The sequence below is a fragment of the Alosa pseudoharengus genome, unplaced genomic scaffold, assembly GCF_046254945.1.
Source record: "Alosa pseudoharengus isolate Yale_2024_CS ecotype anadromous, Long Island Sound unplaced genomic scaffold, YU_APseudo_1.1 YU_APseudo_1.1_scf_7, whole genome shotgun sequence".
In the NCBI taxonomy this organism is placed as follows: domain Eukaryota; kingdom Metazoa; phylum Chordata; class Actinopteri; order Clupeiformes; family Clupeidae; genus Alosa; species Alosa pseudoharengus.
In genome coordinates, this window is record NW_027468859.1 from 11,232,109 (window position 1) to 11,249,179 (window position 17,071).

General features: G+C 40.8%; 1 protein-coding gene across 2 annotated transcripts; it reads left to right on the forward strand.

Annotated features, from left to right (window-relative positions):
• The first annotated feature begins 5,307 nt into the window (after nt 1–5,307).
• pcmt (protein-L-isoaspartate (D-aspartate) O-methyltransferase) lies at nt 5,308–16,452 on the forward strand. Of its 2 annotated transcripts, none has more exons than XM_076272426.1 (8): nt 5,308–5,419; nt 11,633–11,737; nt 11,869–11,900; nt 12,249–12,353; nt 12,517–12,637; nt 13,652–13,737; nt 14,502–14,728; nt 15,481–16,452. In XM_076272426.1, exons 1-7 carry the CDS (start codon nt 5,365–5,367, stop codon nt 14,679–14,681), a joined length of 684 nt encoding a protein of 227 aa, XP_076128541.1. In that variant the 5' UTR covers nt 5,308–5,364; the 3' UTR covers nt 14,682–14,728; nt 15,481–16,452. The 2 variants fall into 2 exon arrangements, with proteins under 2 accessions (XP_076128541.1, XP_076128540.1); XM_076272425.1 differs by having other exon boundaries at nt 14,502–14,671.
• The last annotated feature ends 619 nt before the right edge of the window (nt 16,453–17,071 follow it).

Here is a 17,071-nt window from a genome sequence, read left to right on the forward strand (position 1 = left end):
TCTACAAAGCAAGCAATGCTTGCCAAGTAGATCAACTCACCTTTAGAATGCTATTGCAAATCAGTGCATACGACCATTTGTGCAGTTGTCACCTCAACACACACCCCTTTCTGGCACTACGTTGCACGCGTCGCCTGGCAGCGTGCCAGAATGAAGGTGTCAAACCACAATTTGGCACGAGCTGCGTGTCCTTTATGGATCCCTCGCTCAGATTCGTGGACATACTTCACCACAGACTCGAAGGATTAAGGACTTGCATCGCTCGGGAATAATCGTATGGAGTGTTCTACTTGTCAAACTAGGACTATGGAGATAACCATTAATTCTTGCCTTGGACATACCGGATATAATAATGAAAATACAACACACGAGCCAACACACACGCGTGCTCTGTTTTGGAGACCGTGGACACAAGGACAGTTGGAACAAAGGGACTCTCATGGGGTGAGTTTATTTGAATCAAATGATGGATTGAGAGAGATAAATGAACGGCTGGACAAAAGCCTGTAATGTTAATATAAAAAACATAAACCGTGTTATTATCATTGTTTCTTTGATCCCGCTAACGTTATTTTTCTTTCCTTTCTTTCTCAGTTTTACGGCAAATCTCCAGTTGAATTATCAGATGCAAAGAAGCCCAACAGAAGCCCACATCCTGTAAAGTGAGTCTTATCTCTCAATCACATCACTTTGGCAGAGTTTCTGTGTTCATCATACGTGACGTAGGCTATCAATTGTATTGGATTCCTGTGGTTTCTAACACAAACCTTGTTTCCTTGGTAGGTTATTCTGGCCTCGATCGCGCTGCTATGATTATCTGTATCAGGACGCCGAAGCGCTGCTCCGGAATTATCCCGTCCAGGCGACTGTCTGTCTTTACGCAGACTCCAGCAGCGACGAGGACAGTGACGAGGAGGACGAGAAAGAAATGAACGTCACAGATTTATGAATGACAATTAGATGGAACATAATATATTTGCTAATTTATTTCGGTGCGAAATTTGTAAATACGTAATTTAATGGATGCTTATCAACACCTTTATTTTTGTAATACTCTTTCAAAGTATCACTATTTATATTAAAATATTTAAAGTATAACTACATTGTCCAGCTTGGTATAAAAATAAATATCCAAAAATACATATTTGTTTACATAATGCCCAATTTATTTGTCATCCATTTTTACCACATGATATGATTCGACTATAAAATGAAATATGTTCAGAGAAATCATTAAAACCAATAATATCATTATATATTGTTTGGCAACAGTGGACAAATCATGTATAGTATATACACCTTTGAAAGCTACTCTTATTTTCATTGCTGTTACATCTCATGACTGGCTACCTGGTAGTGCCAACCAATTTAGTAAAGGTCTAAGTTTAGTAAAGGTCTAAGTAAATCTGCAGCTCACAGAATATCTAAACCGTTTTAATTTATTAGATAAATTCCAATCTGGTTTTAGAGCTATCCACAGCACTGAATCTGCCCTACTGAAAGTTTACAATGACATTCTGATCTGCACTGATTCTGGTTCCTGTGCCATCTTAGTTTTATTAGATCTCAGTGCTGCATTTGATACCATTGACCATGGTATCTTGCTGCGCAGGCTGGAACACAGAGTTGGTCTGCAGGGCACTGTACTCACCTGGTTCACCTCATACCTCAAAGATAGGACTTTTTCTGTCAAATTGGGAAATCATTCATCTTCATCTGCTACCATGAAATGTGGGGTCCCCCAAGGTTCAATCCTTGGCCCCCTCCTCTTCTCTCTATGCTGTCCCTCAGTTCCATTTTTGATAAATATGGCATCCAATACCACTGCTACGCTGATGATACCCAAATCTATCTCCCAGTGGCTCCTCAGACCCCATGTTTACTAAATAAACTACATAGCTGCCTCAATGATATTAAATCTTGGATGGCCTGCAATTTCCTACAACTCAACGACAGCAAAACTGAAATAATCATATTTGGTCCACCCTCCTCTGTCTCCAGCCTCAGCAGTACTCTTGGTCCACTCTCAAAAAATTTGCACTCCGTGGTTAGAAATCTTGGTGTCATGCTGGATAGCTCTCTAAATTTTAATAAACAAATCAACAGTGTAGTCCAAAGTGGCTTTTATCAACTCAGAGTCATAGCTAATCTCACATCCTTTTTATCACAAAACGACCTTGAAACCCTTATACATGCTTTTATTACCTCCAGACTCGATTATTGCAATATTTTATACACAGGTCTGACCCAATCTAACATTCACAAATTACAGATGGTCCAGAATGCAGCAGCCAGATTGCTTACTGGTACTAAAAAGAGAGAGCACATCACACCAGTCCTGGCTCAGTTGCACTGTCTTCCTGTTAAATTTAGAATTGATTTTAAGATTTTACTTTTTGTTTTTAAAGCTCTCAATGGCCTAGCACCCCCCTACATTGCTGAAATCCTTTCTCCACACTCTACCTCTAGGTCGACCCGGTCATCTTCAAGACAACTCTTAACTGTCCCCCGCACACGTCTCAAAACAAAAGGTGACCGGGCCTTCTCTGTGGCTGGCCCAAACTTATGGAATCCCCTCCCACCCCCACATTAAGTCCTCGACTACCCTTGCTAGTTTTAAGTCTAATCTAAAAACGCACCTTTTCTCTCTTGCTTTTAACAACCATTAATTCTGCCCCCTTGCGTGTGTGTCCCTCTACCTTTTACTTATTTTTATCTACCACTTACTTTTAGTTATTTATTTATCTTAATTTATATATCCTGCTTACTCTGTTTTACCTGTTTTACTCCATTTATTTTATGTTCTTATTTTTATATTATATATATTTTTTTAACTTTATCTATTCTACTGATCTTATTATTATTACTACTACTATTATTTATTTTATTTTTTTTCTAATGTACTCTCTTAATTCTACTCATGTAATATTATTTTCCTTTTACTTTTTTATATTTTCTTAGTCAGACCTGTGTATCCCTGGGCTCCTTTAAGCACTTTGGGTCAACTCCTGTTGTTTTTAAATGTGCTATATAAATAAAAGTGACTTGACTTGACTTGACTTGAAGGATTGATGCATCATCCCTGCAAAACTGTGCAGTATGCTCTTTTGAACTTGACGAGAGAGAGGTAGATAGAGAGAGATAGATTGATAGAGCAATGACAGTGAAGAAAGAGGCAAGAGAGAAAGAGAGGGAGAAAGAGTATCAGGAGGAGAGAGATGGGAATTTTTTCTCCAGCTTTGAGGAGGCTACCTGCAGAGACCATCACTGGTCAAGTTGAGGTTTCAACACACTCTGCCTCAAGCAGAGTTTAGCCAGATGGCCACATCTGGCTCTGGCTGACATGGTCAAAACTGTACGAAATTGGAGGTGTACGATCGACACCCTCTGAATGCATGCCAAGTTTAGTGAAATTCCGTTCATGGGGAGCCATAAATTAGTATGTGTACATTTAGTGACTACACACACACACACACACACACACACACACACACACACACACTCATGAACACATGCAAACACACACAAAAAGATACATGCACAAACATGCAGGCACACACATACTGTAAACACACACACACACACACACACACACACACACGCACGCATGCAGGCCAGTGTTTTTTGATTACAAGTTACTTTTTCATGCAGACCAGTGTTTGCTCATTACTTCTTTAAAAAGTAACCCTTGACTTAGTTACCCTGTATGGAAAGTAGCTGTTTACGCTACTCGTTACTTTTACGTTATGTTGCTCGACTTTGGGCAGAACCCAATATCTGTCCTAAATGTGTTCTACATAAAGTTCTATGGAGGACATAACAGGTTCTTTTGTGCTCTTTATTATAAAAAATGCCACAAACAGAGCACTTGACAAGAAAACATTGGGCTATTATATAGGCTTCAACACCACTAAAGCACAATATCAAACAGCCTCAATGCACGTTATGGGCATATAGGTGAACACAAAATCCATAAGGGCTTATTTTATAGCCTTAAACAGGCTGAAAATTACACATTTTGCTTGCAAAAGGCCGTTACTCTCTCAAAACACTTAAAACATGCAGCAAAAGCAAATCTTGCCTTCAAACAACACATCCTGTCATCAAATCACTGTGTGATTTCAATCAATCATTACACACTTACATACAACAAAATGCAAAACATAGTTCTCATTTTTGCTATGTCTGTTCCGTTTATTTCTCATTTTCTCTGGTATCAGAAAAAACTAAAGACTAAATGTACTGAATAAAAAATAATTGTATTCATTCCTCCCAAGATGTAACTGTCATTGACATGTACTTACAGAAAGCATGTAGACACAACAAATTTCATTGAACTACAACTTGTCATTTTTCATCAAAATAGTACACCTTGTAGGCTACTGTTTTCTTCACCAAATAGGCTATATAATACTGTAATTTCTCTAAATGTGCCTTAGATCCATAGCCTACTTGCAAATAGCAACACTAACAGGCATCTCTTATGAATAATTACAGTAAGCAATCAGAAAAAAACTGTAATGATTGCTGATTGAAGAATTGTGCAAAGGAGTTTCACACAGGTGTATCAGAGATTCAGACTTATGCAAGGAATCTCTCCCACCTGCGGAAATATGTTTTCCTTTTGTTCAGCACAGGAAAGAAAACCAATGGAGTTTGGGTTTTTTGAATGACATCTGTGTTAACTGTTTTGCAAAAGGGTGTGAGAACTGAACCCAATGAAAACGTGTTTACACATTCGCAACATTTGACTTCTGCTGTGCAAAGAAAGTGTTCATGAGGACCAAGAGGATCCCAGTTTCCTTAAACAGGTCAAAGCAATCGAGAAAAACTGGAATTAAATCATGTTGTCATCATGGAATGTCAAAAACTGGTAGTTAAATGCAAACAAAACATCTCCTGATGCTAAATGAAGCACATGTGACTACAAATAAGCCATTTCAAGAAGACATGCTACAGGTAGGCTACAATGAGCAGATAATTGCCATAAGGTGATTGCACATTTTCTTTAAAGATTAAGAGGGCAACTAGCCTACGTCATGTGTTACGCTAATAAGCTCATGCTCTCCTGTTGGAAGAACACGGCAGCTCACCAAGCCATCTTCAAATACAGGTTCGCATAGCAATGGATAAAACTTAGTCTGTTGGTTGTTTTATGTGGACACTTTTGGCTACGAGCTAGATTAATATTAAACGTTGAAATGAGTAGCTGAAGGTTACGCGGGAAAAGAGGGGTGCACAGTTATGTCAAGTGACGTATCGGCTCCATCTGTTCTGGAAGTGGTTTCTGTTGTAGGTAAAGCTGTTTGCGCAGGCGCGGCATTGACAGCCGCTCTCTACTTGATCCGCAGAGTGTGTTTAATAATGGCCTGGAAATCAGGAGGAGCTAGCCAAGCAGAGCTCGTCAACAACCTTCGCAGTAAGTTTTGTTATAATATAGATAATCTTGTGCTCAAAAGGTCTTTGCAAGTCGTGGTGGAGTTGATTTTGACGCAAACCCTGGTGTTTCAAGCCATTCTTGCCCCCCCCGCCCAGACGTCCAAAGCAGCACCAGGCTGCCAACTGCCTAGCTAACATTAGCTAGCATAATGTTACATTGGCAGCAAACAGCAAACTGCAATGGTGCAGCTACGTGTAGCTAGTATTAATACCAGTGCACCCCTCGCCAAATGTCAATGTTTTCTCAGATGTTGGAATGCAACGTAGCAACACAGCACCGTTGTTATAATGTTAACAATATGACCTATCGATACACTGTAACAAGTTTGGTTTCTGCATTGCATACTGCTACTTTAATCATTCTGCCTGTGCGTCATTTGTTGCTAGGAAAGCTAACAGTTGTCAGCTAGCGTTTGCTTGCTTATACACTGGCAGTGTGTAGCCTAAGCAAGTCTAGTTTTGAGCGAATTGTCTAGAAAATATTTTTTCAGTCGTGACCTTGGTATTAGTCGCTGTTATATCTCAGCCAATTCATGTGAGGATATGTTCATAATGTGTGCACTGGCACTGCATGTTAGCATCAGATTGGCCTGCTAACTATGTGACATTGGCTAACAGTGTCATCTTAGAACGTTTTTCGAATAGCTTCTACGTGTGTAGGCTAGTTTGTCTGTTTTAGATAATCTGCTTAATTGTTTTATGCCATGCATTGCCATAATACTCTTGAGGCATTTTGTGTTAACGTTATGCTTTGTAATAACGTTACCACATGTTGTTTTTTTAGTGTTGCTATGTGAGGAACTAGTTTGAGTCATGCAAGTAATTGTCAGTCATAGCTGCTATTGCTTGCAGTTTAGTAGGCTATCTATTTAATGGGGACGCGTTGAGGGAGTCAGTCGCTACCTAACTGTTGTTGGTGTTATAGTTATTGGGTTGTTTATAGGAGAGTTGTCAGTAACCGTACCCACGTTTCAGTCCCGTATGCCTGCAGTTGCCTCCTGAACTGGCAGCAGTTGAGAGGGCGGGGCAGTCTGAACCGCACCGATAAAAACCCCAAAACGTAACAGTAGAGTAAAACATGCACCCATTTCGGTTAATTCCAATACATTGTATATTTCTCATAGATTTACTGACTATTCTATCGTTGTCATGCTAATCAGGAGGGTCAACGCACTCTGTTTCTCAGCAACTAGGCTACATATCAATGCACGGTTCTAGCTGGCATAGCACCTTTTAGCTGGCATGGCACCTTTTAGCCTCTGCCAGTTTTCCTGTTTTCATGGGGCTAAGCAGCTCGAATTTTTTTGTCTGTTGCAGAATGTTAATGGCTTCATGTTTAGGACTTCCCCATCCCAAATTTGTAGAGCACGCAGTGATCTAAAGCCATTCTAAAGAGTCTTGTTATAGTCATGCCCACCTACAAGGCAAGTGTCCAGTCAATTGGCTATTTTTAAATCCTGAGATATGTGATCTCTGGTTCTTCTGTTGCAGGTTGCTCTTTTTTATCACTCGCAGTAAAAGTGAAGCTATGATTTAAGCCTAAAACAAGGGCTCTAACTGAATGGTGTTGGTCATCAAGGAACTTTCAAGCCACTGTTCTTACATTGTACTGAAATGGCAGTGATGACTGCCAGGTGATTGAATGACAGAGCAGTTTTGCTGTCAAGGCTGAGTAGGGTTATTTGTGGCATTTGCCGAATGCCAGGCATTCTTACCATACACAGGTGCGCAGTAGCCTATTTTTTTCTCTCTCTCTCTCTCTCTCTCTCTCTCTCTCTCTCTCTCTCTCTCTCGCATTTGTTTTTCTCATTTGTTCATTTGTTTTTCATGTTTTCGGCATTGCCCATTGAATGATGACACCGTAGAAAATCAACCTGAGTGTTCTATAGACCATTTTCCCTTTGCCTTATTATTTGGCTTTAGAGAGAATGAGGTCAGTGTGTTTTAAATATGCACTGTCACAAAACTGCATGCCTCCCCTCTTGATGTGCACTGCATCTAAAAATCGGATGCTGAGGCGAATTAATATTTTACATCCTAAAAAAATGTTGTTGAATTTTTTAGAAGCAGCCGGCCGATCCCCACCCCTCTGCCCCCTTGCATCTCCCTTTCTCTCCTCATGTAGCCAAGAACTGACCCATTTCAGCTGCCCCAGCTGCGTACGCACCTAAACTTAGCTGAGGCTGGATTTAAACAGGTCTGGCTGAAGGCAGTTGATTAAAATTCCTCATGTTTGACCTCAGTTGTTTTGTGGTGTGGTACACAACGTGTCTCCGTAGAATCATGTTTGTACACCGTGCATGTCAGTTCAAAGACATAAACATGTTCAGCTTTCAGATGTCATGCACAGGCCAAAAGGCAACTGCTGTGTGCACCACCGGTTGGCTTTAACAGCTGATCTGAGATGCTGCATTGTGTGTGAGCCGACCTGCGTATCAAGGCGGGTGTTGTAGGGTCAGGGACCTACTGTAACTTGACCACAAGCAGCTGTGATTAGCACTTCCTGTCACTTCCACCATCTGTCTGTGGAATTTCATAATTACAGTAAATTCTTTGTTTGAATTGTTTTATCACATCATGCAAACCTAAAGTGTAGACTGCACGAACCAAAACTGTCTGTGCACACTAGGGTGGTCCTTATTTTTCAACTTTTAAAAGTTCATGCTCTCACCCCACAAATATGTTTGAATAAATAAAAAAAACAATTGGGCAAATTTGTATCAATATTTAGAGGTTGCTCAAGACCTTTGAAGTTTAACACATATTGGGCTCTATCTTCCGTCCCGGCGCAATTGACTTTGTATACTCGCGCGTTTGTCTTTCCTATTTTGCAGTCAGCGCATATTGGAATTTTCCCTCCACAGGTACATGCCTGTAAATTAGGGAATTCGATTGCGCCCACGGGGGCGGTTCAGCAAAAAGACGGGGCGTGTTCCGGCGCAAACGTTCACTGTTGATATTTTGCAGTTTCAGAAAACAATTCCGCCACAGACCGGGAACTCCCTGGTCTAAAGTCTGTGGCGAAAATGCAGATGCTATTTTAAGGGCGCATGCATGACCACAAGCCTGCATGAATGAATGCGTTGCACACCAATCTACAGACACCCCCGTGCACAGACGGAAACATTCAAAGCCTTGATAATATTTGTCCATTTCCCGGTTTTGTTCGTGCATTGGTGACCTAAATATTTAGTAGCCTATAAAGTACAACATCTACATGCAATATCTTTACAACAACGCCTAATTACGACCTATTCATCTGGACAACTTTATAGGCTACAGCCCTATAAAGGCTAAAGTTACTTTTAGTTTTGTTCCAATTTACCGTTGTGTAAGGTTTTAAGCACCATAATATTGCCTACCTTGTTGTAGCCCATCTGAAATAACTCCAAGCTTTGCTATGTTCCCTCCATCCTTTCGTTATTTTCAAAAAACGTTCTATATCCATGATGGCCTTGAAGTCTTAAGTTAGTGAATTAGCTTAAATCAGCTTTTCATGTGCTGTTAACCAGCAACAGATAGTACAAGAAAGCAGCAAGTATGGTTACAATTTCTGTACAATTTCTGTAGTTGCTGCATCCATTCATTGTTATTCTCTCTCATGCTCAAATAAATGAATGAAGTTGATGAGCGTGAATTAAGTTGATGATAATGTGTTTACAAACTCTGCTTTACAGAAAATATTGTAAATAGTCTACTGTCACGCAGTTAATGGGATACTGTGCAGAGTTGAAAGTTAGGTCAACTTAAACGAAGCCCTTGCTTGGCCGCCTGTGCTGCGCAACGCACACTTAGCTCCTCTCATCTATACAATGTAGTTCCCATTTCTGTAAACCATACATAATTTCAAAGAAAAATATTACCACTCGAGGGAAATCAGTGTGGTGTCCATGTGAAAAAATAGGCATAAATCTAGCGTACACATTTTCACGAATCACTGATGTGTTGATGACATAAATTAGGAAATGTTAGAGGACTTAAGGAGACGTGATGTTGAACTGCATGCCGATGCCATTTAACCCAAATGCCCCAGCGGCAGCACGGGAGAGAAGAGATTAACTGACGGAAGATATGCATTGTCTATAGAGAGGTAATGTTAGATTACATTGTACATTGCAAATATATCACCATGCATTCATAACCTCGTGATTCAGTGAGAATGATCCCAAAACATCGGAAAGTATGTCTTTGTGACAATTCTGTATTACATTTTGTCAAGATGAAAAATCAATAGCTAACTGTTCCCAACTGAACAGTGATTATAGCGCTGTGAACGCTCCTGGCTGCGCCTGGCAAATACGCCACCATAATAACAATCAGCTATGGAACAAGCGTGCCTGTTGTTAAAGGGAATGTGAGATGACGCTCTGATTGGTTTATTGCACGTTACGCCCAAACCACACCCATGATTAATGTAGCTACTTCAGACCACCCCATTTTAGATTTGCGTCGGGCGCAACAGTCAATATCCCGCCGGTAAAATAGCATCAGCGCCCAAGATCCGCCCACAAAGTCACTTGCGTTTTGCGCGAAGACACTTCCGTTTCAGACCATTAAAATAGGGCCCATAGTGCAATGTGCATATATTTGGGATTTTTCGCGTATTATGTGATACATTGTGCTAGCATGTATAATTGTTTAATAATATATGCTTATGACAGCAATGGACTTATTTGACCATGCAGTCAATGACAATGTGTATTGATTATTGGTGACCACATGTGGCGGTTTTACCTACATCACCTAATGAATCTTAAAATGGGAATTCCATATTGTCCATGCAAATTTACAATGGTGATTTGCTGATCTCATCTGCTGATTCCGGTATTTCCCAATAATATGGTGTTGTGAACAATTTTCATAGCAACTCCTGTTTTAGTTGTGATATGTCTTTCAAAGCAAGAACACTTCAATGTGAATGAAGCACAGTAGACAATATACACTGAGACAATGGCTGAAGCAACACGAAGCAAGTCCGCTATATGGTTACTCGGATCAGAAGAGACTGAAATAACTGGAACAAAGTTACCCTCCAAGAAGCAGGTTTCATGTGTGTTGTAATATCAATTTCAATTTAATTTCACTTATAGAGCGGCAAAACATTGCTCATGTGTCATGACGCTTTACAGAGTGTTAAACATTTAAAGAGAGCCCATGAGTAACAGGGGCGAGGAAAAACTCCCTAGAATTGAAGATACATATAGGATGAAACCTCGAGCAGATCCACGACTCAAGGGCCAGACCCAAGGGTATCACATAAAACATTGAAAAAAAACTTCATGAAAGTGCAACAGCGGTGATAAAAGAAGTCTTGGTATTCTAGGACAAGGCTAGGATTCCCGTTCGTCCCCAACATCATGCCATAAAACAACTGGAAACACTTCAGGACAAATGGCTGAAGCCAAGAAAAATGCCAAGAGAACTTCCAAGACTCAGCAGTCCAATGTAGAGGCCTTTGTAGACCAGTTAGGAGACCTGTTTGATATTGCAGGATTCAGGATGCACTCATTCATCTCAAGAATCCATAAGATAGAGACTTTCCTCTGGCCCAGAGTGAAAATGGACGTCTCAGGTGTACAACTGTACAATATGATGATAATATACTATAGTAGAGTTCAACATTCTGTCATTACGTCATACAAGCATGACAAGTGATTTTGGTTTGTTTGTTTGTTTCTTTCTTTCTATGATTTTGATGTTGTATGTTGTTTACCACACTACCACAGTGCCTGTGTTATTAAACATAATATTGCATTTGTTTTTTTGTGTTCTTAAATGGTACAATTTCTACAAAAATTAGCGATTCCGGAAATATTCAAAGGCCTTGAGCAACCTCTAGATATTGTGGGAACAATTAAACATTTTGCACAGTGTGTTTTTATTGATATCCTAACACATTTAGGGGGTGAGAGTTAAACATTTCCAAAACATTTTTTTTTACCCCATATAAGGACCACCCTAGTGCACACAAATTGTGTGTGCTGTCTATGGGTTCAGTCAATAGCCTATGTCAGTCCAAAAGACTGACATGGTTGTTTTTTTGGTCTGAATGTGGTCATGTGTGGTGTCATGTGGTCACTTTTTTTTTGTTTGAATCTGAAAATGCCCCCTTTGTTGAGAAAGCTCATGTCTGGCTGTCGTCTCCTCTCCCACCTGTTGTGCGTTTGTCCCTTTTTTCTTGTCTCTGTACCAGAAAATGGAATTATCAAGTCAGATAAGGTCTATGAAGTCATGCTGGCCACAGACCGGGCTCACTTCTCGCGCTGCAACCCCTACATGGACTCACCACAGTCTATAGGTAGGTGTCCTCTCAAAGACTGCAGGTCTACTGGCTTCTGTTCAAAACAGAATGTTTTATTACATCCCCCACCCCTCCCACTCTGCCTTGACTGTCTTATGTAATCTCTCTTCCTCTGGTTGTCCCAACAGGCTACCAAGCGACCATCAGTGCTCCACATATGGTAAGGCATCACGATGCCTTATTTGGGATTCAGTTTGTTTGCATGTACTATCTCATTAGAAGCTATAAAGAAGTCATAAAACATTTACCCATGTGTGTTGATATTAATTACTTAGCTGGGTGATTTATTTATTAAAATATTCAACAAAATGTGGGTTTGTTAATAATATCAGTGAAAATAATTAAATAGATTTGATTGAGTGTGGTTGCTTTCGATGGTGGAGATGTGTGGTCTGATAAAAGTGGCTTTTACTCCACTGTCATGTGTAAATGGTTGTAAAGCTGTGGGGACAGTGACGATGATGATGATGATGATGTTGAAGAGGCTGCCCCTCTTCTCTCCCCCCAGCACGCCTACGCACTGGAGCTGCTTCACGATCAGCTGTACGATGGGGCAAAGGCTTTAGACGTGGGATCCGGGAGTGGGATCCTTTCTGTTTGTTTCGCACGAATGGTGAGCTTTTTCGTAAAAAAGAGCCTCAAGTATTTTTCTGTCCCAGATGAAGTTGTTGCACAAAATCTCAATGCATTATTTTGTCAAAGGCAGAGTAAAAGTCAGTTGCCGGGTGTCGGTTTCAACATTTGACATAGATTGACCACACTTCCTGTTTTTGCAGGTCGGCCCGAAAGGGAAGGTCATAGGAATTGATCATATCAAGGAACTAGTGGACGACTCTGTAAATAATGTAAAGAAAGATGATCCCAGTTTGATATCTTCAGGCAGAGTGACACTGATCGGTAAGTTCTGATGATCCTGTTTTATGTGTTTTGTGAAAGGTAGTGGGAAGATTGTGAAGGCATACAATGGCTGCAAACCTTAAGTTTGGTAGAATGAATATGTGGTTGTAGCATGCACAGTATTCACACACAACCCTTAAGTGAATGTTTCTTGGGCTATATCGTAGTTGTCATCAGAAATGGTCATCTTGCCAAGCCTGTCAGAATGTGAACCCCAGTGTCTTGCAGTAATAAGCTGTCAGTGTGTGAAGCCCGGTGTCAGTCTAGCAGTAATAAACTGTGATGAGGGGGAAGCTGTGACACAAGATGCTGTAGCATCTAATATGTTCAGGTCCAACTGCCCACAGGGGCATGGGTTCGACCCAGGGCTCTCTCTCTCTCTCTCTCTCTCTCTCTCTCTCTCTCTCTCTCTCTCTCTCTCTCTCTCTCTCTCTCTCTCTCTCGCTCTCTCTCTCTCTCTCTCGCTCGGTCTCTTTCTCGCTTGCTTCCTGTCACTTGTTACGGTCCTATCTGACTAATATATTAAGATAAATAAAATGTATAAACTGTGTTGAATTATTTAGCACTCAGTTGCAGGTTCAACCTCTTGTTCCTCACATACATCCTGCTCTCCACTCTAGGGCTGGGACGTATCATATCGCACATTATTTATCATGGTTACGCTTCTATATTATAAGAATCATTATATCAAGATTGTAGTGTTTTTTTTTTTACCATATTGCCCAACTCTATCACTATGTGAACCCCAGTGTCAATTGCGCAGTAATAAACTGTGTTTTGTGTTAAAACTGAATTATTGAGTTGCCTGCAGGTTCAGCCTCTCGTTCCTCACAGACGCCCAGCCCAGCCCTACTGCACCCTCCTCTCTCCCCTCCCCTCCCCTCCGGCTGGCACTCTGGCATACAAGCTGGCATCCGGCTGTGTTGGTGTCTGCTGCAGCCTCTTCTGCTGTGGCAGTGCCTATTTTGACACCGTGTGTGTGTGTGTGTGTGTGTGTGTTGTGTTGTGTTGCAGTGGGGGATGGCAGAATGGGTCACGAGGCAGAGGCACCTTACGATGCCATCCATGTTGGGGCAGCGGCACCTACAGTGCCACAAGCAGTAAGTCACCTGTGACACTTGATCACCTTAGAGAACTAGATAGGAAGCATGTAAGCAAGGGGTTTCTTTTGGCAAGACTCAACATTATAGACCTCTTGCTAGTGCATCTCTGGTATTATTATAGAGTTCGGTAGCAGAGCATTAAGTGTTATTATACATACTAGCAATTAGTCTGTTACATATAACTTAATGGCCACTTAATTGCAAAGTGCCTGTAGGCCTACTTGTTTGGAACATGCTGATGTTCGGTATTACATTTGTGAAGTCTTCAACTCCTGATGTCACCTTTCAAAGTACTCGACAGCTTTGCTTTTGACAGAGGTACTTTGTTTCCATGTAGCATTTTAGTTTTGATGGTTTCATGCTCTCATGTGCCAGCCATTCACTGCACACCACATACTGGGGTTTCAGTCCCATTTTGTCCTCAATTTAAGTGAATCCATGTCCTGACCTGTCACAGTAACATTGTCTTTGTCCATGGCAACGACTGATATACGAATAAAGTCCATCAAAATAAAGGTCCGATATTAGATCTGATAAAGTAGCACTTTAAAGCTCCGGACCCACCGAGAACGGTTCTGCGACCCACTTTTGGGTTCCGACCCACCAGTTAAGAAACACTGGTCTATAGACTGACAGACATACATGAGTTGAATAGAACGACTACTGTGATTCAGTCCTGCATATACCCATGTGTCTGCACCCATGCGTGTCAGAGGAGCCCATGTGTTTAAACCCACGCGCCTCTTCCTCCCCTTCCACAGCTCCTGGATCAGCTGAAGCCTGGCGGACGGCTCATCCTGCCCGTGGGTCCGGCCGGGGGCAACCAGATGCTGGAGCAGTACGACAAGATGGAGGACGGCAGCACCAAAATGAAGCCCCTGATGGGGGTGATTTACGTGCCTTTAACAGACAAAGACAAGCAGTGGTCCAGGTGGAAGTGACTTCCTACTCCCCCTCCCCCCTCCCTTCTCCCCCTCTGGCAGCACAGGTGAAATGGTGGGGTCTGGAGCAGACAATCGATCACAAAAAGGGGCCTGCGTGTGCTGCCTGCCTGTCATCATTCTTTGCTTCCCCCATACCATAGTAACTGGCTGCACGTTTGTTTTTTTAATTACATTTTTTTAACATGTAGTTATTTAACAATTCACATGAACGGGTATTGCAGTGCTTGATATACAACATGATATATGAGTGAGTTTTATTTATTTATTTATTTTTAATATTTGTATCTATTTATGTATTTAATAGAACAACCAGCCTAGATCTGTTATGTTTGAAGCTTGGTTTTGTTTTTCTCGATTGCAGTGACAATTTTAGTTTGTTGTGTAAAGACAAAATGAAACCGTAATACCTCAGGTGCTGCCCAACATTTAGAGCATGTCACCCATTAATGTAAACATATACAAAATACAGAAAAGTGTATTTTGAAAGGAATGGATCCTTTTTTTTTATTTTATTATGTATACCCAATAAGCTTCCCATTATTATTACTTGGATCATCTTTCAGCTCTGAACAGAACTAATGATGAATAAGTGAATGGTATAAGGGCATGTGAAGTCCTGCAGAAAACCTTTGTGCATGAACCTTTGATTTGTGCATGCAATAATGAATAAGTGAGTGTGTGAAAGAATGAATGAATGTGCGATTGACTGAAATCTGAGGCAGAGTGGAGCTTAGTGGACAGTTTTGTCTGTTTTTCTGTATTGGTCTATGTAACTCTGTCCTGTTATCTCTCTTAGGGATGAACTCTGAATCATCAGACCGGCTATATCCAACATTTCACTCTGAACTGGGGTGGGGGGAGTTTGGACTGGCCCCAAGCCATTGGATTTCAAACTAAAAGCTTCATTCTAAAGCAAAAAGGAAAGAACAAACGGCACACACCCCAGCATTGCAGTTGTAATTCAGTTTTTTTTTTCTCTCTCCAGTTGTGGAAGAGGGTTATAAAGTGAGGTAACCCCTCTTGTAGGTGTATGGACTATGAGTTATTTAATGTATACTACATATAAGGGGGTTATCTTTTTTTTTCCATTTCCTCAAGTTTTCCTTTTGAAAAAGGCAGTTTTGGTGATAAATTCAGTATTGGAAGCCTTTTTTGTTTTCTTTTTATTCTCCTTTTCTCACGCATTTCAGCTGCGAAGGAACTGAGTGCGAAAGAATAGGAACCTCCTCTGAGCTCTGCCGTTTGGCTTTAAACTGCCCACGGTGGAGAGTATAACATAAAATCACTTCACAGTAGCTGCCGTGTGTGCGACGTGCTGGTCGGTGTAGATAAATGAATCGCTCTTTGACGCTAACATACCTTTGACGCTTCCTCCTCCGCTAACTGTAAGGAGAGCCACACAGCGCCTGCAGTTCCACAGCGGCTAAATTCCACCCCTATGTGTAGTTGTTTGATATGCAGCACTAAACACAAAGTGGCATTGTCGATGTCCCTAGTCTTGGCTCAGTGGAACATTTGAGTGGACTTTTTCCCCCCCCCTTCTTTTCGCTCTTCTGTTTCACTCCTCCCATTCAGCCTGGAACTGGCTTTTCTACACAAACACCAACGAAAAAAACGTGCACATTAACAAATGAACTGGGCTGAGCTTTGATTTCTCTCCTCCCACTGACTCTTTGTTTTCCCTGACAACGTTGTATGCTGGCCCCACTTGTGGTGACTTCCACAAAAAAAAGAATGGCTTTGCTAAAATAAACCTCGACGCAAAGCACATGAATGTCTTGCCATTTTCTTTCTGTCAACATGGTTTACCCATGACTGTAATTTTTATTTTATTTTATTTTTTTGGAATGGCACACTAAATAAAATACAGCTTAAAAAACTTTCTTGTCATCATCGTAGGATTTAGCAGATTTGCCAAAGTTGGTGTTGCACTTTTTGATGTGTAAGACATTTTTGAGAGTGTAATCAGTTGTTGGTTGGTAAATGAAATTCCTGCAATTAATTGCATCTCACAAACTACAGGAATTACATCAAATGTTGGATTCAGAAGTTGGATTTTAAGAATTTATCATGTCAAGTCAAAGGATTGTTGAAGGTGAGTCATATATGTCACACATTGTGTCACATTTTGTGTCCTGTCATATGGGATAAGTTTATTCCTCAAAATCTCAGACCCACATATACAATTTAGATATGTATAATATATGTATAAGACACATAGAAATGTATACATATTTTCTTATGTCTAGTGTTAAAAGATGTTTACATTGAACTAATTGATGTAGAACAGCCAAAGCGGTATTCTAACGAGATAGAAATCACACAAAGCTAAGAGCATCTTCTGAAGTCATGATAATAAATCAATATCAATCATGATAATCATCATA

Excerpts from the sequence above, each read along its gene's own strand:
- pcmt (XM_076272425.1), top strand. The coding sequence starts at position 5,365 with ATGGCCTGGAAATCAGGAGGAGCTAGCCAAGCAGAGCTCGTCAACAAC. Across the intron at positions 11,738-11,868 it reads GGACTCACCACAGTCTATAG|GCTACCAAGCGACCATCAGT; the intron begins GTAGGTGTCCTC and ends TTGTCCCAACAG. Across the intron at positions 12,638-13,651 it reads AGGCAGAGTGACACTGATCG|TGGGGGATGGCAGAATGGGT; the intron begins GTAAGTTCTGAT and ends GTTGTGTTGCAG.